Here is a 26738-nt window from a genome sequence, read left to right as displayed (position 1 = left end):
CGCCTACTAAATCAACTCTACAAAGATACAAGGAGGGTTAGCTGCCAGATGAGTAAAAATATCCAGGTGGAGGCCCTTAATAAACCTCCTACAATGGTAAGCCTTGGTCGCCACTAGCTATGGTGTGTTATGGTTCAATATGAGGAACTCCCTTTCATACTCAAGTACAGTTCTGTCGCCCTAAGTTAAATGCAGAAATTAGTGTCTCAACTCATCCATATGGTACTCCTATGTGAGACTCTTTGGCTCCATCTTCATCTCTATTGTCTCTCACTAATCAATCGTATCACCCTTGAGGATAACGGTGACGTACTCTAACTTGCCCTTAGGGGTGAGGTGACGCAATGTACGGATAGTGTCTCTAACCCACTGATCTATTGAGATGGGGTCGTCGTCCCTAGATCCATAAAATTCGGTAGACTTGTACCAACATAGTATCTCTACTGAGGACTATTGAGGCACTCTAACGGGCTAGACTGGAGGTACGGTTGGGGAGGTGGCATGGCGATGCACTAGGAATGACCTGAACTATCTGTCTAAGGGTCGAGGTTAAGTCTCGAAGAAAGTTACTTCATTGACTCTTGCGTATCCCAGTATCTTATACCCAGAATCCGGGATAAACTCGTCATTGGTGAGGAAGGCACGACTCTCCTCCTACCCTCGTGAATAGGAGCGATGCTACAGGTCATAAAGTAAGTCTGCAGTTAGAAAGGAAACAAATGTCATTATTGCTATTCTAGAGACTTAAGAATTCTTGACACTATAGGGGGATGTACTCATACAGACACCTAGTGAGCCTATTCTACGGGCCCTTTAAAAGACTAAACTTAACGTTCTAATACCACTAAATGTAACACCTTAATTTGGTACAACTCAAAGATCATATAATTAAAGCATTACACGGACTACTAAAGTGTCTAACCCAAAATTTTCTTTCAAAACATTCGTAAAACATCAATATATAATTCACCATATTACGAAATAAAACGTCATAAATCAATGTTTACAAAATATGGAAAGCTCTCAATACATACAAAATACAAACACTGAGTTTTAAATAAAAACAAAATTATGACTTAAATTAATACAAGGTCCACATTAATACATGTCCTCTAAAAGACTCGACATACTCTGAAAGATGACTGATCTAAAATGTATATGTGCAATAGGCTCCTCTTCAATCCTCTATTGACGGAAGTACGAAAACAAATTCTAAATGCTGAGCTCACAAGCTCAGTGCCACGATAATAACTATACAATACTACAAGAATTTATTACAAATGTTAACTCATTTTGAAACTTAGGACAATACTAGAAATAATTTCTACAACTCAAATATCTAAAAAACGGGCTAGTAACGTAAGGTTACGTAAAACCCCACTAAACCCATGTTTGACTACCTCAACCAAAACTTACAAAGGAGGGCTTAAATTGAAGCTTGGAAGGAGTAGATTAAGGTTCTAACCTTGGAAACTTCAGAGTGTGCTTAAAAATTCTTAAAGTTTAAAACTTTGCTTTGCTCTTGGGGAAGAAGGAAGATGAACAAGTGGAGAGGATGATACAAAGGTGGAATGAAAAAGAAGACGTGATATCATCCTAATTAATGGGATTTTAGCTTTGTTTTGAAAAAATGGATTATTTACTCATTTAGTCCTCCTTCCTTTGTTCCATGATTAAAGACTTCCTCTTTATCTCCTATTGGGCTCCTAGTACTTGGGTCAAGCCTATCATATGCTAACGAAATTTTATTCCAAAACCCGTTGAAAAACCCGAAACTTTTAACTCGGAATTTGAGGAGTTACAAAAACAGCAAGCTGCTACAACAAAACACGAGTATCCACTAAAACACAATATTCAATCCAATAATCCCCATTCTATATAAAGATTATAATTCACTAACCCCACCTTACTGATATTCCTATAGTGTAACTTGTATTGAAGAGTAAGTTTAATTATATTAAAAATGTCATCCTTACTCCTAACTACCTTCCTAAATATTCTCCTATTACGCTTGTCCCAAATAAAGTAAACAAATGCATTCCATACAAGCTTAAAAGTAAGTGCAAGGAGCGACATATCCCTAAGAATCGTGACAGTTTCAGAGAGATCAAGCTCCCAGGGACACACCTGTCTCCCCCGATTGCAAAGGTCAAAATCTTTTCTCAAATGGTGGTCGAATACACACATCCAAAGAAAAGGTGATTCCTTGTCTCGCTCACCACCCCACATGGCACACGTGTCTCCTACTGTCGAACTCATTTTCAACAATTTGTCTTTGATGGCGAAGCTGTTGAGAATAACTAGTTAGACTATCACCGCATGTTATTCAGTTAATTACTGTTTGTTTTTAATACTTTTGAGTTTCTTCTAATATCTCTATCTAACCAGTGAGCAATTATTTTTGGATACCCTGTGTCACAAGTAATGGCTTGGTTTAGAGCAAGTTCATATATGGGATAATTAGCTACCCGAACTCCTCTTTCCCTGGGTGGATCATATGCAATAAGAAGACGAATCTTTCGTTTATAAAGTCGGCCTTTTCATTCCACTGTCTTCTTCAATCTGAAGGAAAAAAGCCTCACCTGTTCTACGATCCGTGCCGATTTCGAAGCTCGCCAATAGCTTTCTCGATGGGACGAGTAGTGTGTACTTGGAAGAACTTCAAAGAGCCAGGGGATCTGATCTGAACAGTGTCGATGAAGCTGGGATCATTTCTTCAGAAATTTCGTTGGACAGGCATCGGGCCGGCCGGAGTTTCGGGCCAAACTATACAAGAGAGGATGCGTTTGATGTTGCTTGTAAGCGACTACCTTGTTAATGGTCACCTAAAATCAAAATTAGGGCCCCTTGATTTGGAAGAAAGGGAAATCCCTGATGAGTTTGCTTTCAATGATTTCACCGAAATCGATCTCGATCGCGAATTTTTCATGGTGTATGGAGTGTGTCTGGGTTTTATCTGAAAATAAACAGTTTCGGAATCTCAGGTCGTTATTAACCCGTCTCGAGCAAGCATATTGTGGGAGCATCGGGTACGAGTTTATGCACATCGACGAATGGGAGAAATGTAATTGTTAAGAGAAAAGATCGAAACTCCGATGCATATGCTCTACAATAAGGACTTTCACGTCGTAATTCTTGATAGACTTGAGCAAAGTGATACTTTACAAATGACTCGGATCGGATTAAGAACATGGCCGCATTGATTCATGGGGATGAAAGTTTTGCTGTACAAGGTGTGGTGTATGAAACTCTATACCTTACTGCACTACTAAGCTACACAACTGGTGGGACTATACACATTGTAGTGAACAATCAAGTGGCACTTACGACTGATCCGAGGGCTGGGTGATCTTTCTAGTATTGTACTGATGTTTGCAAATTGCTCCCATTTTCTGTTAACTGTGACGACATAGAGGTGGTCGTTCACGTATGCGAGCTTGCAGTACAATGTTGTCGGACTTTCCATTCCTACGTTGTCGTTGATATTGTGTGTTACTGTAGATTTGGACAGAACGAGATTGATGAGCCATTTTTCACGCAACCGAACATGTACAAAGTCATTCAAAAACATCCCTCCTTTCTTGAAATTTATAAAAACAAGCTTTTGGAATCCGGAGAGGTAACTAAAGATTATGCTCTGCAAAGAAGGGACTGGCTTTCGACTAATTTGAAAGGATTCAAGTTGGCCGAACAACTTTCCCGAATTCGAAATACCGGGATGCACATCCTGTGGCCAAGATGTCAAAAGTGGCACATTTAGTCATCGGCATGCTAGAAGCCGGCAGAATTTGTTGCCCTTTAGTGTGAGTAACAGGTATAAAATTTCCCGTATATCTGAAACTATGTTACTTGGACTTTAGTGTTCATTTTTGACTTTCGGGTATGGATGTTCATCTATATCTTAATATGTGTTCAACGTAGAAGCAAATACTTCTGATGTTATATGTTAATGTTGGTAGCCCTCGTTCAGAATTCGGTTTTCTCAGGTTCGAGCTAGGATACTCGATGGAAAATCCGGACGCCATTGTTCTGTGGGGGCTCAATTTAGCGATTTTTCTAATGGTGCTCAGGTTATATTTGATCAGTTTCTAAGCAGTGGAGAGGCTAAGTGGATTCGGCAAACGGGGCTTGTAGTACTACTTCCTCATGGCTATGATGGTCAAGGTCCTGGACATTCGAGCAATAGACTCGAATGACTCCTCCAGGTTCAGATCCGACAATCTATCTAATTCGGATTCGGAACTGAATGTTGAAAATATCACATGTCTGTGCAATACGAGTTTATATCCGATACCGATAATAACAAATGACCGATGACAATCCTTACGAAATCCCTGAAATGCATCCAACACATAGAAAGCAAATACAGAAATGCAACTGGCAGGTTGTCAATGCTACAACTCCTGCAAATTACTTCCATGATATAAGGCGACAGGTGAGTTAGAGGCGTGCTTATACGATGTAACGTGGAAAAAAGTGTCGGACACGAGTTCGTACCCGACACGGATTGTACATACATGGTTTTTCGTCTGTAGATGCACAGGGAATTCCGTAAGCCGTTGATCGTAATGTCACCGAAGAACCTGCTTTGCAAATCGTAATCATCGGAATTCAACGACGTTCAAGGCTATGAAGGATTTGACAAGACCTTGAAAAAGGCATTAGACGACTAGTTCTTTGTTCGGGGAAGGTATGTTTTCGTTCCCCAGATTATCTGAAATGGTGAGTTCATGGGAAATCGAAGAGTTTGCACTTAGGTGTTCGAACCCCTACACTTACCATACTCAAACTCTTCGATTTCGTACTAACTCACCCTTTCAAACGACCTTTTTTGACAACCCAAAGTGTTTTTATTTTAAAATTCTATCGAAACTCGAACGATACTTTGTAAATTTCTCTATAAATAGAGTGAGGAGATAAATTCGCTGGAAAATAATATCGAATTTTTTACAGGTTTATTATGAGCTCCTTCCCATAATTTAGATTAAAATTTAATTTGACCTTCAAACTCTATCACCAAATTCCGCCACTGTCCCTATCCCTTCGATCTCGCCCAGCGAGAGCTTAAGCGTTATCCAAGTACGTTCCATGGCCTTGTCCCTACCCAGTGGTGGAAGGGCCATGGCCCCCCAACATTTTAAAAATTATAATATAAACCCTTACTTTTTTTAAAAAAATAGTTTGGTCCCCATAAATTTTTTAGAAATTTAGATTAAATTTTAATATTTTTGAATGTTCTTGATTAAACTCCTTCCTATAATTTAGATTAAAATTTAATTTGACCTTCAAACTCTATCACCATGTTCCACCACCGTCCCTTTCCCTTCGATCTCGTCCAGCGAGAGCTTAAGCGTTATCCAAGTATGTTCCATGGCCTTGTGTGGAATTTCCGGTTATTTGCAATTATGTTGTTTTGTTACTTATTTTTGTGTGGTTTCTTTTTTCAAATTCATTTTTGTGTTTTGTATTCAACACATATTTTAACATAAATGTTATATATATTTAAATTATCATGTAAAGAAAATTTACTAATTAGATGGTCAAGTTAATATGAATCGAGTAATAGATTTTAGGATAAAGTAACAAATGGTCCCTCGACTATAGGTATTATTTTATTGAATCTCTAATTCTTAAAAGTTACAAAATGATCATCATTTATAGGGTGTTAATTTGTTGAGTTTCTTGACTATTAAAAGTTATTAAATGATAACCCAACTATTTATATGTTACAAACTCATCATTTTTTGTTGAAAAATTGATAATACTCTGAGCTAGATGTTAACATGTTGACCGAGATATGATAAAATCTAACCCCCATAATCTCTATCGCATCCCAGTCAACATGTTTGGAACACGTGAATAGTCAGATGACTATTTCAGATATTGTATTCCGGATTGTCTTCATTTTTTAACAGAAAATGACGAGTTTGGAACATGTGAATAAATAGTCATAGGGACTATTTTGTACTTTTAATAGTCGAGAAACTTAACAAAGCAACGTCTTATAATCGAAAGACCATTTTGTAACTTTTAATAATAGAAAAATTCAATAAAACATCTTATAATCGGGTAACAATTTTTAAATCGATTACAATTTTAGAATTATTTCGAGTTTAGAACATTTTGAATTTAAGTTGTTATGTTTTCTTTTTGGTCATTATGGGTTTAGATCAATTTATATTTTAGTACTTCGAGCTCGACTTATTTCATACTTAAATTAGATTGTTTCGTGTTTGAGTCAGTTTCGGGTTTAAATTAAAGAGTTAATTGTATTACACATCCTTAAATTATATATCTCAATTTAAATTGGCCTTTGTACATTTAAACATTTTAATTTCATTCTCATTCTATGACTCTCATTATAAATCGGTCTTCAAACTTTTAAACATTCTAAATTCACCCCTAAACTACGATTCCCATTTTATATTGATCCCCAAACTTTTAAATATTCTAATTTCATCCTTGAACTTTTGAATGATTTAGGAGACATTATTGGGACATTAAAAATATGGGGACCAATTTAGAATGATGGTTATAGTTTGGGGATGAATTTGGAATGTTTAAAAGATTAGGGACAAATTTAGAATAAAAATCATAATTTAGAGATAAAATTAGAATATTCAAGACTTTAAGAATCGATTTAAAATGAGATTCATAATTTGAGGATGTATGGTGCATCAAATCTAATTCGAATGTGTTTAAGTTGCTATTTTTATGTTCATGTCAGATTGGGTCTTGTTTAAAATTAGGTTGATTAGATTGAACTCTCATGTCCGGTTTATTTTTTTAATAGTATAAGATGATTATAAAATAGCGTTTGTTTAAATTTTTTCTTAACTTATTGATAATACACACATAGTACAAACGTAATTACTTTAACCCGAATTGTCTAATTTAAAATTGACGTTTAGGATATAATCCTCCAAAATCTTAAAATACATAAAGAAAAACTAAAAAGACCGGACATTCCCCTATTAGACTAGTACTCGAGATCGATATATTTACATCCAAATTCGAATAATATAGTGTTTTTTTTTTAATTTTGAACATTATGATTTTATCCTCAAATTATGACTTTTGTTCTAAATTGGTCCTTAAACTTTTAAAAACTTCAAATTCATCCCCAAACAATGACCCTCATTCTATATTGATTGTCAAACTTTTGAATGTTCTAATTTCATTCCCAAATCTTTGAATAATCTTGGGGGAATTACTGGAATATTCAAAAGTTTAGGGGCTAATTTAGAATCAGGGTTATAGTTTAGGGATGAATTTAGAATTCCAAAAGTTTAGAGAGTAATTTAGAATAAGATCATAATTTGGGGACATATAGTGCAATTAATTTTTTAAACCAATAGTCATCTATTAAACAAGTTAATTTGTTTTTTTTTTATAAAAAAGATTGTGTCAAGAATACTTTAAAATACCGATTTATTCCCATACAATTTTGAAAATGATCAATTAAGGACAATTAACAATGTCGTTTTTTATTAAATCTATTGAGTGGCCTCGGAAGTAATAGAGAGTGTTGTTCTTCCTAAACATCTTAAGTTTGAGTAGCTACATTTGGAGAGCGTATTTGCATTATCAACAACTAAGAAATATTCTAAATAAATACTACCTTGTAATCATCCTATACTATCAAAAAATAATATTGTTTTTAGTCAATTTTATATATTTCGATTAGCATAACAATAAATTTAGTCCTAAAATTTTATACATCATATCAATTTTTACCTAAATGAAAATTTAATAAATTTAGCCTTACTTTTTCAGTCTCGGGTATTCTTTTTCTTCCACTTAGGATTAGGGAGGTTTTTTAACAATGTTGAGCCGATGACCGTTTTGTATTAAATCCACTTCATTAATACAAAACAATCTTTAAAAAAAAAACAAATTTAGCCTTAAGCATTTATAGAAGGTATACAATTTAACCTTCAACAATTACAAAATGTATAAAATATGTGTTAATTTTTTTTTGTAATTAATATCTTTTAATTGTAGGTTTTCAACCTTAATTTTTCTTTTTCTTTTACCGGCGTTAGTTTTTTTTCTTCCTTTTTATGTTTGTAATCATCGTTGTACTAATTTTGGTGTTGGCTATAGATCATTAATATTTATTGTTTTTTCTTTATTTTATTATATCGTATACTTTTTAATTTTTAATAGTTCTGCCATAATGACATATTCTTTTCTTTTACTTTTATAACACATTTCCTCTTTTTGACACATTTTTCGATCATTTGATCATTATTTTTATTTATAATTTTTCTCAAAATTAGATTTGACATGACCATGACTAGTTAAAATGAAGTTCATTTGTTATCTTGTTGATCTTCTCTACTTTGGACTATTCGACTGTATTTGGATATGTGATTTACGTTCGTGGATAGTTTTCTTACGTCACTTGATTTTGATTTACGTTTTGTCGGTAGTCTTTTAATAACTTAATATCTTTTGTGGTTTATTTGTCGATGCAATCAGATATGTTCGTATCTACATTTTATTCGAGTTTATTTGGTTTGGTTCTTAACTAGGGATGGACCTAGGCGGGGCAGTCTTAAAAATATAAAATTACAATATATTTAAGATTTTTTCTATATATTTTCTATTGAAAATATGTTTTCACCCCATTAAAATTTTATAAATTCAAGTTCGCTCCCCAACATAAAACCTTACGTCCGTCTATATTCTCAACTTTTTCCTTCTATGTCCTTGTGTGATCTTAAGTGCTTAATTTATTGTGTTAATGAATATAGAAAATTATTCTTATTATGTGTTTTAATTTAGGGGTGTAGTTGTAAACTTTCATTATAATTTAGATTTGTTTTCTATTTTTAATGATTTTATCTTGCCAAAAAAATATTTAAAAATTTAATTTATTGTTGTATAGTGAAAATTATATAAAATTAAAGAAAAATATTAAAATCATTAATTACGCACTCTCGAAATTAATATAAATTAAATTATTCTTTTTCCAAAGGACCTATGAGCATGGGCGCGTCTAAAGGGGCATGCACGGAGGTGGTCCTGAAAAATGAAAATAATAATAATAATAGTTTAAGTCCCTTAATAATTGCAAAGTTTTAAGTAACACAATGGTGAACTGGTCTTTGACCAAAAAAAATAAACTTCAGTTTAATCCCTTCAAAAATCATAAAGTTCTCCTGAGTACAATTACGATTAAATCATTTAAATTATAACAATCCTTAACAAAATTTATTAATGGATAAGTTTAAATTAAAATAATTTTAAAAAATTTAATTCAAAATTCATTTAAAATGAAATTAGAATATATACATTCGAATCCTCCATCTTAATTTTATCTAAACTTCATTGTCGTATTAATTTTTCCTTTTCTATTAGTGCTTTTCATATTGACACGTGCTGGTTTGTTAGTAGAGCACAAATATATTGACACATGCTTCCATAACTGAAAGCGTAAGATACCTTGAGCAACAAGCTAACTCTTTTTAAAATACAGAACCAAAATTTAACTCGATTGATTCAACATTTAACTCTTTTTTTATATTATATGTATGCGTCTGACGGTTGTTTTCTCTCTCGATATTTATAAATTTCTTGGATATTCAAATTCGAATATGTACACGAAACTCGAACATGAATGAATGAGCCCCGTGGACGGTTTCTTCATGCAAAAAGTATGACATCCGCAATTTTAGCAAGTTTTAGGGTTTTGATGTTGCATGAAACTGTTTTTTGTACTATTGAGGGCTGTTTTTCATGTTCACGTAACCCATTTTGCATTAAAGGAAAGGTAAATTTGTTGAGTGGGTTGATAGATTCGAATGCCTGCACAAAAGGAAAGAGAACTCTTCACGTAATTACAATGGCGGCACATGGCGTTGGTTATATGTTTCATCCTGCCGAAGCTTTGATGGAAAACACCAATCTTTGAATCGATGGCGTCTTGGACTCGAGTTTTCAACGACGGGAAGCCGTTTCTGGCTATGGTTTCGATGCAGTTGAGTTATGCGGTGATGTCGATAGTTGCTAAATGCGCGCTGAATAAAAAGATGAGTCCTCATGTACTGGTAGCTTACCGGTTGGCAGCCGCCTCTGTTCTCATTACTCCGTTCGCCCTTGTTTTAGAAAGGTCTGTTTTTCTCTGTTTTGAGATCGGTTTTGGTTCGGGAAAGTTACTGTCATGACTTGGTTCTATTGCAGGAAATCGAGACCGAAGATGACATTGAGTATCTTTGTCAAGATAATGCTGATCAGCTTACTCGAGTAATCTGGCATCCGTCACGTTTTTACGGTTCGCATTATAATCGGATAGTCATTTGATGAATTAATACTCTGCGTGTAGGCCGGTGCTCGATCACAACTTCTTCTATACCGGGATGAAGTATACGACGGCGACGTATACGGCTGCCATGTGCAACATTCTTCCTGCCTTAACCTTTGCATTGGCTTGCATCGTCAGGTAATGTCCTACATGGTTTCAACTTCTTCTTGTTTCTTGTATGAATTGTTGTGATGATGGTTTTATTAGGCTCGAGAGAGTGAAGATCGGGAAGGTGCGTAGCCAAGCAAAGGTGGCTGGGACGGTGGTGACTGTTGGAGGAGCAATGATGATGACTCTTATCAAGGGGCCTAATCTAGAATTGCCGTGGACAAAGGGACGGAACCACCACATTGGTCGATCTGGTACGAGCGAAGATCACAAGCAAGATCTAATGATCGGTGCTCTTATGCTCATTGCAGGCTGTTGCTGTTGGGCTTGTTTCATCATTTCTCAAGTAAGAACTCGTTAATCTTTCGCCTCGATTCTCACACGAAATCAAAAGCTAAACAGAACCCGAAACCGGCACTTAAACAGGCAAGGATCCTAAAATCATACCCGGCTAAGCTTTCCCTTACTGCTCTCATATGCATCACGGGCACGGCGGAAGGCACCCTTCTTGCATTAGTCGCGGAATGGCGCAATCCATCAGTCTGGCGAATCCAATTCGACATCAAACTCGTTGCTGCTGTCTACGGCGTAAGATTTGACTTTCGAGCACATGAAACTGCCTCGAGTGTCATATCTCAATACTGATATTAAGGGGTGAGTTCTATGTGCAGGGGATGGTGACTGCATTCGGCCTATATACAATGGGGTCGGTAATGAAAGTAAGGGGTCCGGTTTTCGTGAGCGCTTTCAATCCGTTAGGCATGGTCATCGTCGCGATTTTAGGCTCCTTGTTCTTAGCCGAAGAAATGTACCTAGGAAGGTTTGAATCAATCTCTCTCCGATATCATCGAACCAAATAATCTACGCAATTTCGAAGTTTTCTTGACTATGATACTTGTTTTGCAGAGTAATCGGCAGCATTGTTATCGTAACCGGCCTATATCTAGTCTTATGGGGTAAGAGCAAGGACCAACCTCAACCGAGGTCGGAAGGCACGGTGGCGCGAGCCGATCGGCAAATGGATACTATAATGGTCACATAGAGAATCCTGATCCTGAATCTATTACCATAGAAAGATGACTTGAGACGTACGGAAAGTTTTTCAATTTTTGGTATAAAAAACACTAGAAATCAACCACAAAGACAGACATGATGAAGATTGATTAATTGATTGAAAAATCTAATCTAACTGATTGCTACTTCAACATTGGATTAAATATCTTCATCATCTGGTTTTATTTTAGTCAAGATTTCAGATTCGAGCCATCGGAATAAGATCATGAATAATGGCAAAATATTGAAAGCCTAATTTATATATTTGCCTTGAACCACTAAAATCTCATAAACGAGCATCGGTACAAATCATCGTTAATGGAAACACCAACATTCAAGGATCGATGTACTTATTGTTTGCCCCATTAATTGCAAAATATATTAATTATGTCCTTTGAAACATATGTTCGCTTTTTACACAATAGATAATATTGCATGAACATTTTGATGCCAACTTGGTTTCTTAAATGTCACAGTTTGTGTCTTAGATATTATTGTTAGGGGTGAGTATTCGTTTTATTCGAGTTAAATTTTTTTAAGTTAATCGAGTTGACGAGTCTTATTTTATAACTTCAATTTTATTTGATTTTTTTAGTCGAGTCAAGTTTATGAAATTTGAGTTGAGTCGAGTTGTTTGAGTTTATATTTAAATTTAATTATAAAAAATATAATGTTATGGTAATATTTAATTCCAATTTATATAGCCGCCCACATATAATACACATATATATTTTTTCATATGTGATATACATGTCATATCATGTAGAGTTGAGGGGCTCGACTCGACTCAAACTTGAAAATCAATCCACTAATTACTAAAAATTTTGAATTATTCAAGCTTTATTTTATAACTCATCTCGAATTTGAATTTTTTTTAGTCGAGTCGAGTTTATAAAATCACGAGCCGAACCAAATCAAATTAAGTTTTTCATCGTTAAATCAAGTAAAAAAGTTTTACTTTTTCGAGTCGAGTTCCGCTTTATTCATCCCTAAATATTGTTTAGTATACAATCTCTTGGAATTCAAATGGTTGGCACAACAACCAGGCCCTTCCACTTTATCAATGCAAGAAATTGAAAGCTCAACTTCCCCTATATGGTCTATCCAACTTTTATATTTAAGAATAACTGATGAATCCGTCAGCTATCAAACCATATTATAGGGATCTCATTTATAAATTAATAAGTTTACAGAAGTTTCATCACCTCCGAATAATAACTGGAACTTCTAGTGTGTTCCCTGATCACACGAATATTTTCTCTGATTTCTGTTCTGATCTCTGATCTCTGTTCTGATTTCTAATATCCCTATTTACTAACTGAAATTATTTTTATAGGGGGGTATTCCGGGACTCTGGTATAACTGAAGACTCTGGCAGGTTCAGTCGATGCTGGTAATTCCTTGTATAGGTTCAACACCAATTGATAATCCCTTATGGACCTAAGGCAACCCTTGGGTAGGCTCTGAGGCCCCGAGAACTTTCTTGGGTAGGCTCTTAGGCCCCAAGGTGCTCCCTTAGGTTATGTGGTTATGGGGAACTGTATATTAGCGTTCGATTGAAGGGTTTTTCCTATGACTTTTGAAAAATACGTTTTAAACTGCTACAGTTTTAAAAAGTGGTTTTGTGGGAACACACTAGACACCCTGTTTTAATCTCCTAAACCTAGTCCTCTGAATGTTTACTCTGAACTAGAAGTTTCATGTCTTTTACTATCTGAGATATCAGTAGGACCTCAGCTCAGTCTAAAAATCTGTAGATGTCTGAAACAATAAGGAAAATTATGTTGACCTATTATCTGAATGTCCTTCAGCATCATTTGCTAGTATTGTATTACTGAGCTTCCCAAAGATCACTATGTTACTCACTATTTCAGGTCAAAAAGGATTGAAGCAGTGCAACTATTGACATCAGTAAAGGAGTTCCATCGGCATTGCTTGTGGAGAACGGCGCATGTGATTAGGGGGCATGTAGGCTTTATTTTGTTTTATATACGAGTCTGAAGTCTGCTTTATTTCTGAATACTGGTAAATTTTACTTTTGTATTTATAAATTGTTTTTATGATTTTACATGTTTTAACAAAAATTTTAATTTTCAGGATTTTTACAGTGGGTCGCTCTGGTGGCCATAATGTGAAACCTCGGATCGGATCGGGCCACCTGCATCGGTTCTTGGGTATTACAAGTATAAACAAAATATTTACATTGGGGAGCTCCCAAAAATATCTCAAAAGAATATACATACCAATTTTTCAAATAAGTTACGACTCAACAAACAGGGTCAATAATTATGCATGCCCTCTAAAGACTTGAGACGTATTCTGCTCAGAATTCAGTCTGGATCGAGGCTGCTCCAAAAGGCTCTTCAAAAGCTCCACCTACTAATCTGCGTAAGGAAACAAATTCAAAACGCTGAGCTAACTAGCCCAATGCCACACTAACAACTAATTCATGCTAAAATGAAATCAGTAAATGCTCAAGTTATGAAGTCTACTCTATGGTAGACATCATGGTATGGCTGAGGGCTCTGCATCTCAGAGCTCACGCACCCCTCTAGTCTATTGAGGATAAAACCTGAAAATCTACATCGGACATAATACCCTAAACTAACCCACCCTTTGCGAGTGTCGGACCTTGCACCCTAGTTAGTCAGTTTAAAGTGCCTTGAGCACTACCTAAGGATATCCGAACTGATTCTAAATGTCGATACTAGTATCACTTACTAAAGTAACCCATGTGTCCTGATTGTTTCCTGAGTATTTAAACAAGGCTAGTTTTATGTCATCCTAAAAGGTTCTTGTTCTAGATTCAATTAATTATTTTGGTTCTCACTTATAGTTGTATTATAAATTCCCTTATTTATAAGCAAACTATAAGTTCACAACCATTCGTACACCATTCTGAGCCTATTTGGCCAATTTTAGGTATGGGTTTCGAAACCAGCATAAGGGGTTTAGAAACTTCAACATACGTTTTTACAATCTGGCCAGGGGTTTTGAAACCTCCCATTGGGGTTTCGAAACCTATACAAGTTTTTACATTTTGAACAAATAGTTTCGAAACAAGTCAGGGGTTTCAAAACTTCTACTGCAAATGGAAAATTTTTGCACGTTTAAACTCTTCAAAACCCTCAAAAACCACCCTAACATTTTCAATTGATCATTATAAGTTTAAACATGAAAGAATGGATCATAAAGTGGCTTTAAACAAGTTAGATAACATCAAATGTTAGAATTTACCATGGATGATCATACATGCTTCCCAACTCCACTTTCAAACTTGAAGGCATTCTAAAGACTTACAATTGATATGAAAAAGTTGTAAATGGGTTACTCGGTGATTCTAGCTGTTGGGACTTCTTTCAAAATCAACCAATGGTTAATTTCTTTTCCCTAGCTTTAGAGTTTTCCCCTACTTCCTTTTTCTAGATTAAAGCAAGAAGATGAATTATTAACCTATCTAGGGCTTAGATTAGAGTTAAGAACACTCTAAATAACTTAAATTCGCTGAAAAACTAGCTTGGATCACTAGATTCCTGTAAACCTCCCTAAAACCCATTTCATGAAACCACCACCAAAACTTGAGATATGGGAATTAAATTGAAACTTAAAGGATATGGATTAATATTCTTACCTTGGATGACTCAAACTAGGCTTAAAATTTCAAAAGATTCCACCTTTAAGCCTTAACCTTGAGAGGAGAAGAAAAAAGAATGATGAAGAGAAATGAATAGTGTTTGGGAAGAATGAAGGGGAGGGGTTCACTTGGGTCACCTAAATAAGAATGGGTTTCCCATCTTTTAACTTAAGCTATGGATAAATAACAGTTTTGTTTTTTCTTCTTTAACTCTTATTTAAAATCTTCGCCAAAACATATGCTCTTAGGCCCAACTTAAGCCCAACCCCAACTCACATTGGTTCAAACTATTCTTAGGAGGTCTAATGGGATCAACCTAGGGGTCTCGAGTTGACCCGAATTACTGATATGAGATTTAGGGCATTACAATTTGTGCTTACATATATGAAATTTTTTAAGGTGATCAATGGCATCTTGAGCTCAATAAAACTTCTTGTTTTATTGCTGAAAGTTTTGATGCCGGAGACTTTCAATCAGTTTAGACCTATAAGCCTTTGTAATGTAGTCTATAAAGATTTAACAGAGATAACTGTAAATCATTTAAAGCCGTTACTTCCATGATGGGTGTCAGAGAATCAGACCAGTTTCGTGTTAGGTCAATCGATTGTGGACAACATTATAATCACACATGAGGTTATTCATTTGATGAAAAACAAGACATGTCATAAGGGTTGGATGCCTATTAAGATTGATTTTAAAAAGGCTTATGCTCGATTAGAATGGGCATTCATTGATGATATGTGTAACTCCCTATATTTGGTCATAACATCTAGGCCGAGTCTAGGGGGTTACACCTGGTGGTATCAGAGCCTTCAATTTTAAACACTTGGACTGCAGATGAGTCCTAAAATCTGAATTTTCAAGATATTTTATATATTTTCAAAAATTGTGTCACCTTATTTTATGAGTTTTAAATATAGTCGAGATTCCTGATACTAGTCTAACTTAGGTTCAAATTCTTTCTGTAGAGCCTTGTAGATTTATCCAATGAATGCTGCTAGAGGTCGAAGGCCAGGCTGTGGCCGTGGTCGAGGGTGAGCGACTCGACCTTCTGTTACGATAGACGATCCGATGTCACCTCGAGATCCTTCTGTTCTACATGTAGGCCCGTCTATTTTTTGTGATGATCCTGTTACACCTGCTAGAAACCCTCTTGTCACTAAGGACGAGGACACTGATTTGGATGAGGATGTCATTAATAGATCTATCTTTTGTATGTTCCAGAGAGCTGCTAGAGTCCCTGATAATATGTATGTGGTCAAGATTTTGAAGTCTTTGGTAGATGCTGGAGTAGTTCCGTTCGAGGGCATTACTAGAGGACCTCCGACTGATGCTGAGTATTGGTTGGAGGTTACAAAGAGGATTATGGATTAGATGGATCTGAGACCTGAGCAGAAGTTAAAGGGGACCCTAGCTATGCTGAATAAAAAACGTTTTAGATGGTTGCAATCAATTTTCGGTAGTATTTCAGGGAATCAGTTAACTTGGGATCTTTTAAAGGCTCGTTTTCAGAGTCGCTACATCGAAGAGAGATATATTTAGAAGCGATGCTAGGTGTTTTAGAATTTGGAATAGGGTGATATGTCTGCTATGGATTATGAGATTAAATTTATCAAATTGAGTCGCTATGCTATTGGACTAGTTGATACTGAGTTGGATCGGTGCTTGAGATTCGAGAATAGACTCAGGTATGAGATCAGGAGTCGAGTTGCTACCCACCTGGAGGGAACTTTGATGCCTTGGTTGAGATAACCAAAACCGCTGAGGAGATAGAGCGAATGGTATAGAGCGCAGGAGAGATAGAGAACGATTCACGAGGCCTTCTGGTTCTATTGACTTTTCTACACGCCCCAACAAGAGAGACATGGGTGAGTCTTTTCATAGAGGCGGTGCGAGTGCCAAGCCTGTGGCTTCAGGTTCGTCAGCTGTAACGCTTTCTAGTCAGGGTGGTTCCTCTGGGTTACAACCTTTGCCGTCATGTGAGGACTGTGGGAGATGTCATTTTAGTGATGCAGGAAGAAGTTGGGTACCTGTTTTAGATACGGTTCCGGCGACCATATCCTGAGGGATTATCCATAGCCAACTCCTATAGTTCAGACACCAACTCGTACCCCTGCTCGTACTCAGAGTACAGTTTAGAGTCCAGTAGGGGGTCGTAGTCAAGAGAGATCATCAAGATTGGCTAGTAGAGACCGAGCTTCTCAGAGTAGGGGTCCAGCTAGATCTGAGGCCAGACATCCTAGGTTGGTTTATGCTGCTAGACGTCGACAAGACTGCGATGATCCTGATGTGATTGCAAGTACTATTACTATTCATTTAGTTCCCTACTTTGCATTATTTGATAATGGATCCACTCATTCCTATGTGTCACATTCCATTTCTTGGGCCTTTAAATTCCGATTGAGAATACTGAGAGCTCGGTGACAGTTTAGAGTTCTGTAAGTCAGTCCATAGAGTTAGATCGTATTTTTATATGGTGTCTTATAGAGATCCATGGGGAGATCTTTCTGGCCGACCTGATGGAGTCGATAAAGGCTCAGTCTTCTCATCTATTTCCATCAAGTAAATTTCAAGGCTGAAATTTCTTTCAAGGGAAGAGTTGTTATACCCTAAATTAGGTCCTAAAATTTTCTTAAAATTTATTCAGAGGACTAAATTGAAATTTAAATTAAATTCAGGGGCTATAGTGAAAATTTTAATTAAATTCAGATCCAAACTAATAAAGCAACTAAAACTAGAGGACCTACAATGTAATTATACTATTTTTTCAATATAGGTTTAAAAGCCCCAAAAATAAAAAACTTGGAAAGTTTAAATCATTCTCATCTCTCTCTTAAACCTTTCATCTTATAGTAGGAAATCTTTAATCAATGTTTCATCGTTGATCGTTATTTGGTTTTCGACACTTCCCACACCATCATGTTCCTTGTGTCGTCTTGCGTCCACCGATGTCCATCTTGTCTTAGTTGTCGCCGATGTGTGAGGGGGTGAGGAAGATTAAGTTTTTGACATTGTGAAATCGAGCTCTCCGCCGTTCACCGCTGTGAACCAAGGTTGGTAAGTGTCTCAAAACCGCTTAAAATACATATAAATTTTTTTCTAACCCCCAAAGACTCTGTACACGCACCCATATGTCACCGCCGCGCGTGGTAAAGGTCCACCGCCTCGTAGGCTTCTAGAAGCTAGCCGACCCGACCCGCCTACCGGATCTGACCTGCATGTCTGACCCAATCTGACCCAACTCGGTCCAACCTGAACTGAACCAAACAGTCGTTGACCATTGACCGACCATTGATCGTTGACCGACCTTTGACTGTTGACCGTCGTTGACTTTTTCCAAAAAACCTCTATCTTAACATTTTCAACATCCCGAGTCCAATTTTGCTATCCGTTTTGCCAAATTCTGACACGAAAGCCCTGAATTGAGCCCATTAATAAAAAAATGCTTAGTATTTTTAGCATTTTTGTTACTTATTTGAGATTTGATTATGAAATTGATTCGAGTATATATATTTTTATGAAGGTACTCATGTCTCCCCCGATCGAGGGTTGTTTAGATTCATTGCTTCCCATCCGTCAGATCCGCACGATCCGCATGATCCGCGTTCTTTGAGAGTTACTCATAGGTTTCTATAAATTGTTTAAATAAAGGTTATTATTATTCATATTAGAATTCTGATATAGATTTTTCGATTCGTAGGATCTAACACTGTCACTGATCGTGATCGGTCGACTCGGTAGTAGGCTCCTCAGACCAGTACATATGTGTTTCCTGATGGTGTTACATTACTGTTTTAAATTATTTATCTAAACTATTTTAGATTTCTGATGATACTGAATATTTTTACGACATGATAACTAATTTTCTGAATATTGTTTATCTGATATATGATTTACTGTATATTTCTGAAATGATCTCGGGTTACTGTATTTCTATATCTGATTTATGAGTATGGAATATTTTTCATGTTTTGATGGATTAAACTATCGTTTTCGCTCGAATACATACATATTTATTACTGTCATTGGGGGTATTGTTGGAGGAAGTATATCAGGCCTAGTCTATGACTTGTAAGACCTTACTGTAGGCTCATCTGCTTTGTGCACATGGTAAGTCCTTACCACAGGTCCTTATGCTATATGTATAAAGCCAAGTGTGCTCCTTACGGTGTATAAAAACATACAGATAAAATACTAGTCTACGGTCTGCTACTATCTGAAAAGGTTAAAATTTACAAAAATGAGCTAAATAGCCCAGTGTGCTCCTTACGATGTATAAAAACATACAGATAAAATACTTCAGTAAAAAAATAGTTCATCAAACGTGCTTTAAAAATATGAACACTACCCCCAACCGAACACTAGAATGTGTAGGTTCCCACCTATACACCCGGAAAGGGCTTTATAGATATAGCATAAGGACTTACGGTAAGAACTTACCCTGTGTACAAAGTAGAGGAGCCTACGGTAAGGTCTTACAAGTCATAGACTAGTCCTGATATACTTCCTCCAATAATACCCCCAATGACAGTAATAAACATGTATGCATTTGAGTGGAAACGGTAGTTTAATCCATTAAAACATGAAAATATTCCATACTCAGAAATCATATACAGAAATACAGTAACTCAAGATCATATCAGAAATATACAGTAAATCATATATCATATAAACAATATTAAGAAAATCAGGTATCTTGTCGTAAAAATATTCAGTATCATTAGAAATCTAAAACAATTAAGATAAATAGTTTAAAACAATAATGTAACACCATCAGGAAACACACTTGTACCCGTTTGAGTAGTCTGATAAGGAAGCCTACTATCGAGTATGCCGATCACGGTCAACGATAGTGCTAGATCATACGAATCGAAAAATCTATATCGGAATCCTAAATTGAATAATAATAACCTCTATTTAAACAATTTACAAAAACCTACGAGTAACTCTCGAAGAATGCGAATCGTGCGGATCTTACAGACAGGAAGCATCGGATCTAAATGACCCTTAGTTGGGGGAGACACGAGTACCTTCATAAAATATATATACTCGAATCAATTCCATAATCAAATCTCAAATAAATAAGAAAAAATGCTAAAAATATTAAGCATTTTCGGATTAACGGGATCGATTTTGAGCTTTCAGGTCATAATTTAGCAAAATGGATCGCAAAATCGGACTCAGAACGTCGAAAAATGTCAAGATTGAGGTTTTTAGAAAAAGTCAACTTTCGGTCAACGGTTAGCAGCTGGTCAATGGTCAATGGCTGACCAGTTTGATTCGGATTGGATTGAGTCAGGTCGGATCGGGTCGGACAGGCAGATCGGATCGGGTAGGGCAACTTCTAGAAGCCCACCAGGTGGTGGACCTTCCCCATGCGTAGCGGCGGCGCGCGGGGCACGTGCGGGGCCTTCAGGGGTCGAAAAAATTACGAAAAATTTCTATATGCATTTTAATGGGTTTTGAGACACTTACCAAGCTCGGTTCACAGCGGTGAACGACGGAGAGCTCGATTTCGCAACATCAGAAACTTGATTTTTCTCACCCCTCACACGCCGACGGCAACAGAGACAAGATAAACACCGGTGGACTTGGGATGACTCAAGGAACATGAAGATACGGGAGGTGTCGAAAATGGAACAACGGTCAACGACGAAACGTCTATTAAAGATTTCCTACTAAAAGAGGAAAGGTTGAAGAGAGAGAGAGGAAAAGGGTTTAACCTTTCCAGAAATGGAAAGTTTCAGATTTCTTGGGCTTTTAAACCCACATTGAAAAAATTTGTATAATTACACTATAGGTTCTCCAATTTTAGTTACTTTATTAATTTGGATCTAAATTTAATCTAAATTTTCACTATGGTCCCCAAATTTAAATTTAGTCATCAAAATTAAGTTTAAGAAAATTTTAGGCCCTAATTTGTGGTGTGACAATATGTTAACTGATCTAGGTATTCTAGAGATCCAATAAGGGTGATTATGTGGTGTGTTTTATCGGTGAGTGCTAGTACAATGTGGAATGAGAGCCAAACCGACCCGTTTTCATCTTCTCGAGGCATTAGACAGGGTGAACCATCATCACCTTATCTCTTCGTCCATTTCATGGAGAGATTGGCACAAGTAATCCAAATTAAAGTTGAGGGAAACTTTGGAAACCATTCCAAATGTCGGCTTCATGTCCCGGGGCTATGCATTTACTATTTGTCGATGATATGTTTTTTTTTTCGTTGAGGCTACACGAGAGCAGAGGAAGTTATTTGTGACGTTCTGCTAAAATTTGGCATTGCTTCAGGTCAAAAGGTGAGCATGGTGAAGACTATGATGTGCTTTTCAAAGAATGTTTAGTTGGAAGTTCACAATCAAATAAGCACAAACTTTGGTTTTCATATGGTCTCGAATTTGGGGATATATCTCGGAGTCCTTTTAATACGGTCGCATTACGACAATCACTTGTTTTAATTTGGCGAATGAGGTCTCTCTCATTAGCGGGACGGGTTACACCAGCGAAATCAATGTTGGCAGCCCTTCCTATTTACACAATGCAATCAGCGATGCCACCAAGACACATTTGCAAGGAGGTTGAGTGTTGGATTATAATGACTAATTTGTAGTGAACGAGCGATGACAAATGTTGAACGAACTCGTCGTCATGTCATGATGGATAGTAGTTGTCCGTTGTATTCTGCACCGGTGGAGGACGTCAACCATTTGTTGCGGAGCTGGCCCTCAGCTTTATTCATTTTTTCTGCAGTAGTGAAGGAAGGAATGTTAAAGGAGTTTATTGGCTTTGAATCTTGGGAATGCTTCAGATTTTGTTGGACAGGTGGAGCATTGGGATATTCCATTTGGTGCAATCTTTTGGAATACTTGGATACATCGCAACTCAGTTGCGTTTGATACACCTTTGGAAGATAATCGATCGGTGCTAGAAATCAGTACCAAAAATAGAGTGGCGGATAGAAATCAGTACGATTGTGTGAAGTTCACAGAGCCACTGATGGAGGTGCGTCCCCTGTTGCTTGAGGTTATGTTTATTGACACTGCTGTTTAAGCAGTTGTAAGTTGCAGTTTATTGTCATTCTTTACCCAAAAAACGATGTCTGCAACTCTTAATAAACTAAATTATGATGTTAGTTAAATTATAGGGCAAACTACGCATAATCCCTCGATTATAAGATACCTTTCAATTAAGTTACCCGAATATAAAATATTATAAATTGATCACTCGAATTATTAAAAATTAAATTAATCTGTCAAATTATTAGATTCAGTGAATCGTTTTGGAACAACATCCACAAATGGTAAAAACCAACTAATCAACTAAGTCACCCTAAATTCTAATAAAAACAACACGTCTTGACAGTTGAAATCGATAAATGCCTCCATGAGTATAGACAACTATTACTAAATGCCATCACCTTGCTAATAAACGCAGTACTATTTGGATGCCGAAACCATTAATCGATTCCCTAAATAAACACAACAACTACCTAAATGCCATTACCACCATTTGTTTCCTCTCTGTTTCAAGACTTCGTCCTGATTAATTCAGATAGATCTATATTTCACATCAAGCTTTGGTAGGTGAATCTTAGAGACATATTTAGGCCTGGGCAGGAAGGGTACTTACCCAGGACACATAATTATTATAATATATTATACTTGTAAAAATATAACTTTTTATTAGTTATAGGACCCATTTATTTTTAATATTTATTATTATGAGGCCAATTTTTCTAATATTTATTATTAGGAGCCTAATCTTATAATTTATTTGTTTTTTATAATATTTGTACTGGTATTCAATTTTTCAGCAATAATCCGGACCAATCCATGTTACACACCAAATTTTAGTGGTTGGTTTTGTGTCTTCCAACGGGGTTGGTATAATGCATTTGGATGTTGAAACCATTAGTCGGAAACCATAATTGCTCATCCCCATCTTAAACATATCGTACCTTTTTAAACTCGAAACCAATACCTCACTGAGGACACAGCCATTAGCCACACCATTCTCAAAGTGCAACTTGTTTATCATAGATGGAGATAACCATAAAGGCGTCTACGATTGTTCGTCCAGCTGACGACACTCCCCGGAAAAGTCTATGGAACTCAAACTTAGACATGGTGATTTCAAGGTACCATCTCCCCACTGTATACTACTATAAGCCTAATGGTTCTTCTGATTTCTTTGATACTGCAAAGCTTAAGGAGGCTTTGAGCAAGATTCTTGTGCCATTTTATCCCGTTGCCGGAAGGTTGGGATATGATGAAAATGGAAGACTTGAAATACTGTGCGACGGCGAAGGAGTTTTGTTCGTGGAAGCTGAGAGTAGTTCAGTCATGGATCATTTAGTTGGTGATTTTAGTGATGACTCTCAGGTATTGCAATTAGTTCCTAAGGTCAACTATTCTGGGGGAATATCTTCTTACCCACTCCTTGTATCGCAGGTAATCTTTAAGCATTTTACAATATATATATATATATATAGATTATATAATTTTTCAGTATTGATCTATGGTCAGTATATTTTACATAGGTAACTAAGTTCAAATGCGGAGGAGTTTGTCTTGGAATTGGGTGGCAACATACCGTAGGAGATGGCACATCGGCTATTCATTTCATCAATAGTTGGGCTGACACTGCAAGGGGACTGTCACTTGCAATCGCCCCCTTCATCGATCGAACTCTTCTTCGTGCTCGAGATCCACCTATGCCAAAATTCCACCATGTGGAATATGATCCATCACCATCAATGAACTCCCCAACAGATGATCTCAAGCCATCCATTGTCTCAACCTTCAAGCTCACAGTTGATCAATTGAATACCCTTAAAGCCAAAGCAAGTGCAAACAGTGGTGTAAAACATAGCAGTTTCAACATCTTGGCTGCACATATATGGCGTTGTGCAAGTAAAGCAAGGGGTCTCTCAGATGATCAACCCACCAAGTTGCATTTTCCGGTTGATGGTCGGTTTAGATTGAATCCTCCTCTTCCACAAGGCTACTTTGGCAATGTAATCTTTCTAGTTGCACTGATTGCCGAAGCCGGTGATCTCAGAACCGAATCATTCGCCAATACCATGAAAAGGATCCATGGACGGTTAAAGGAGATTGATGATGAGTATTTGAGATCATCCATTGATTACATTGAAAAAGTGTCTGATTTAAACACTTTGGTTAGAGGACCCCATACTTTCCGATGCCCCAACCTTAGTGTTAATCCATGGATATGGTTGCCTATATATGATGCGAATTTCGGATGGGGTCGCCCCATTTATATGGGACCAGCAAATGTCGTGCAGGAAGGCAAATTTTTTATAATACCAAGTCCAAGTAATGATGGGAGCTTATCAGTGGTAACTCGCTTAGGAACTTCTCACATGAAGCTCTTTGAGAAACTTCTTTATGAATTTTAGTAGCTATATGCTATTTTTCGCTTTTGAGGACTGTTATGGCAATAATTTATATCAGGTACGGACTATATTGGTTGCTTTAGTAAGTTTGGTGTGATTTCTATGAATGTTGAAAGCAAGATTGAGTTGAATATTTTGTTATTGGAAGTATCAATATTTTAGAGTCGTTATCTAGGAGTCGTATCAATACCATTAAAGGTTGGTTTTGATACTTATATGAGAGCATCAATATTAGGGATTATTTATCAAATTCCAAACTTATTTTTGATACTGATACTTAGTACGGGTATCGATATCCTTAAATAAGTATGTCTGGAAAATGATGTTATCAATACCAAAATAAGTCCCGATATTTAAAAATAAGTTTGGTATCGATATCACTACCCCAGTATCAATATCATAGGAATAATATCGATACTCTATGAATATGGTATCAATACTTCATCACCAGAACCCCAGAGTTTGGCCTTCGAATGAATAATATCGATACAAGTTCATCTGATATCGATACTCAAACCTAAAATGACCAATTTAATACGAGAAACTCACATAAACTCATCTCAAACACTAATTTAAGGTCCTTCGATGATATTTAATATGAAAATCAAGTGAGATCAAAATGCACCATTTTTATACATTTACAAGGTCTAATCCATCCCAAGTCAACCACAAGCAAAATACACCAAATATGCTTCAACCGTCTTACAACTAAGTAAATTAACATACAATGAACTACATGTGTTATAGATGAATTAGAAGTGTGTTATCTTACTCTAATGCTACTAAAATTCTTTTTAGCTCATCCAAATTCTTGCTTTTGAAGGTGCCTTGGGCTCTTCAAGGGTCATTAAGCACATAGCCTTTGTTGGTTCTTCTTTCTTGTTTCCATGAATCTCTTTGAGCTTATTCCAAAGCTCCTTGGCATTTGAACAAGAAGAAACTCCTTCATAAACATCGGGACCAAATGCACAAAACAACATGTGCATGGACTTAGCTTTTTGTTGAGTTTTCCTCCGTTATTGGGCACTCCACTCTTTCATCTTCTTCTTTGGAGAAGAGTAGCCATTCTTGATCATATCTCATGCATCAAGATCATTGGATTTGATGAATAGCTTCATTAATTTCTTCTAATGATGGTAGTTGGCTCCACTAAAGTATGTAGGCTTGTTGACCAATTGAGAGTCTTCAATGTCGTAAGAGTCGGAGGTCAAAGTCATCTTCTCGGTTGCGTCAAGAATTGGTAGAACTTCTTCAAGGACTGTCTCAAGGTTGTTAAACCTTCTAATGAGTCAAGCTCTTATACCAATTGTTGGGATTCAATGAAGCTCAAACTGATCAACAAAATAATTTGCCAAGAGATGGTGAATTTGCTTTTTGAGTTTAGGGAGTAAGGAGTGTAAAGATGAAACAATTTGCACAATGATTTATAGTGGTTCGACTTCTCAACCAAGTCTACTACCTAAGCTCCTCACTTAGGATTTTATAAAAAATTTACTAATTTGTTATTTTTTCCAGGACAAAGAGATAACATTTACAACTCCCTAGCTTTTTAAAGGCTAAGCTAGAACCAATCCCCTTTACAAAAAGAATAAAAGATGTAAATAAGAAAACATCTTAAAGGAAAGTGTTTACAAAATCTAAGCTCACAAGAAAACAATTAAAAATTTTCCAATGAGCTTAAACACACTTTTGTACAAGAAAAAAAGGAAAAATAAAGAGTGAAAAAGTTTTTCTCTTGATCTCTATTGCTTGGATAGGTGTTGTAACCTTCTTCAAGTGTCTTCAACTTGTTTTTATATGTTGGAATTAGTTTATAGCCGTTGGGGATGTTTTGGAGCCATTGGGGATTAATGTTCTACAGAATAAAACTGTAACATCCCAAAAAACAAGGCTAGTGACTAAAATGTAAATTTTGAAAAATTAAGGTCAAATTCGAAAATTTTAATAAGTTCAGGGATTTATGTGGAATATTTTGTGAAGGATTGTTTAGTAAATATTGAATGAAATAAGGGAAAAATGGTCTTTTCAATGGAAAGATTTTTATTTTTCCTTTATAATGGATTTAAGCACCTGGAGAAGGGGAAAAGAAAAATTTGGAGATTTTAGATACCTATTTTCTTATTCTCTTCCCGTGAGCTTCATTTCAAAGGTGAGTTCTTGGGAAATTGGTATTTCTTGATTTTTAAGTTTGGGTTTTGGTCTATGGGTGATACATAAGC

At 36.3% G+C, this 26738-nt stretch overlaps 2 protein-coding genes and 1 pseudogene across 2 annotated transcripts; all 3 read left to right on the top strand.

Moving 5' to 3' along the window:
* The first annotated feature begins 2424 nt into the window (after positions 1-2424).
* Positions 2425-4983, top strand: LOC120176583 (annotated as a pseudogene).
* A 4898-nt stretch (positions 4984-9881) lies between these two features.
* LOC120176534 (WAT1-related protein At2g39510-like) lies at positions 9882-11499 on the top strand. The gene is made up of 7 exons (XM_039182955.1): positions 9882-10117; positions 10189-10251; positions 10331-10447; positions 10517-10763; positions 10844-11005; positions 11089-11237; positions 11324-11499. Exons 1-7 carry the CDS (start codon positions 9924-9926, stop codon positions 11457-11459), a joined length of 1068 nt encoding a protein of 355 aa, XP_039038886.1. The 5' UTR covers positions 9882-9923; the 3' UTR covers positions 11460-11499.
* Positions 11500-23089: 11590 nt separating this feature from the next.
* On the top strand, positions 23090-24650 carry LOC120176491 (shikimate O-hydroxycinnamoyltransferase-like). Its single transcript, XM_039182922.1, has 2 exons — positions 23090-23554; positions 23644-24650. Exons 1-2 carry the CDS (start codon positions 23144-23146, stop codon positions 24520-24522), a joined length of 1290 nt encoding a protein of 429 aa, XP_039038853.1. The 5' UTR covers positions 23090-23143; the 3' UTR covers positions 24523-24650.
* The last annotated feature ends 2088 nt before the right edge of the window (positions 24651-26738 follow it).

The sequence above is a fragment of the Hibiscus syriacus genome, unplaced genomic scaffold (assembly GCF_006381635.1).
Source record: "Hibiscus syriacus cultivar Baekdansim isolate YM2019G1 unplaced genomic scaffold, ASM638163v2 tig00112249_pilon, whole genome shotgun sequence".
NCBI classification, from domain to species: Eukaryota; Viridiplantae; Streptophyta; class Magnoliopsida; order Malvales; family Malvaceae; genus Hibiscus; species Hibiscus syriacus.
Note: the sequence above shows the minus strand (reverse complement) of the source record. Positions and strands in the feature narration are given on the sequence as shown.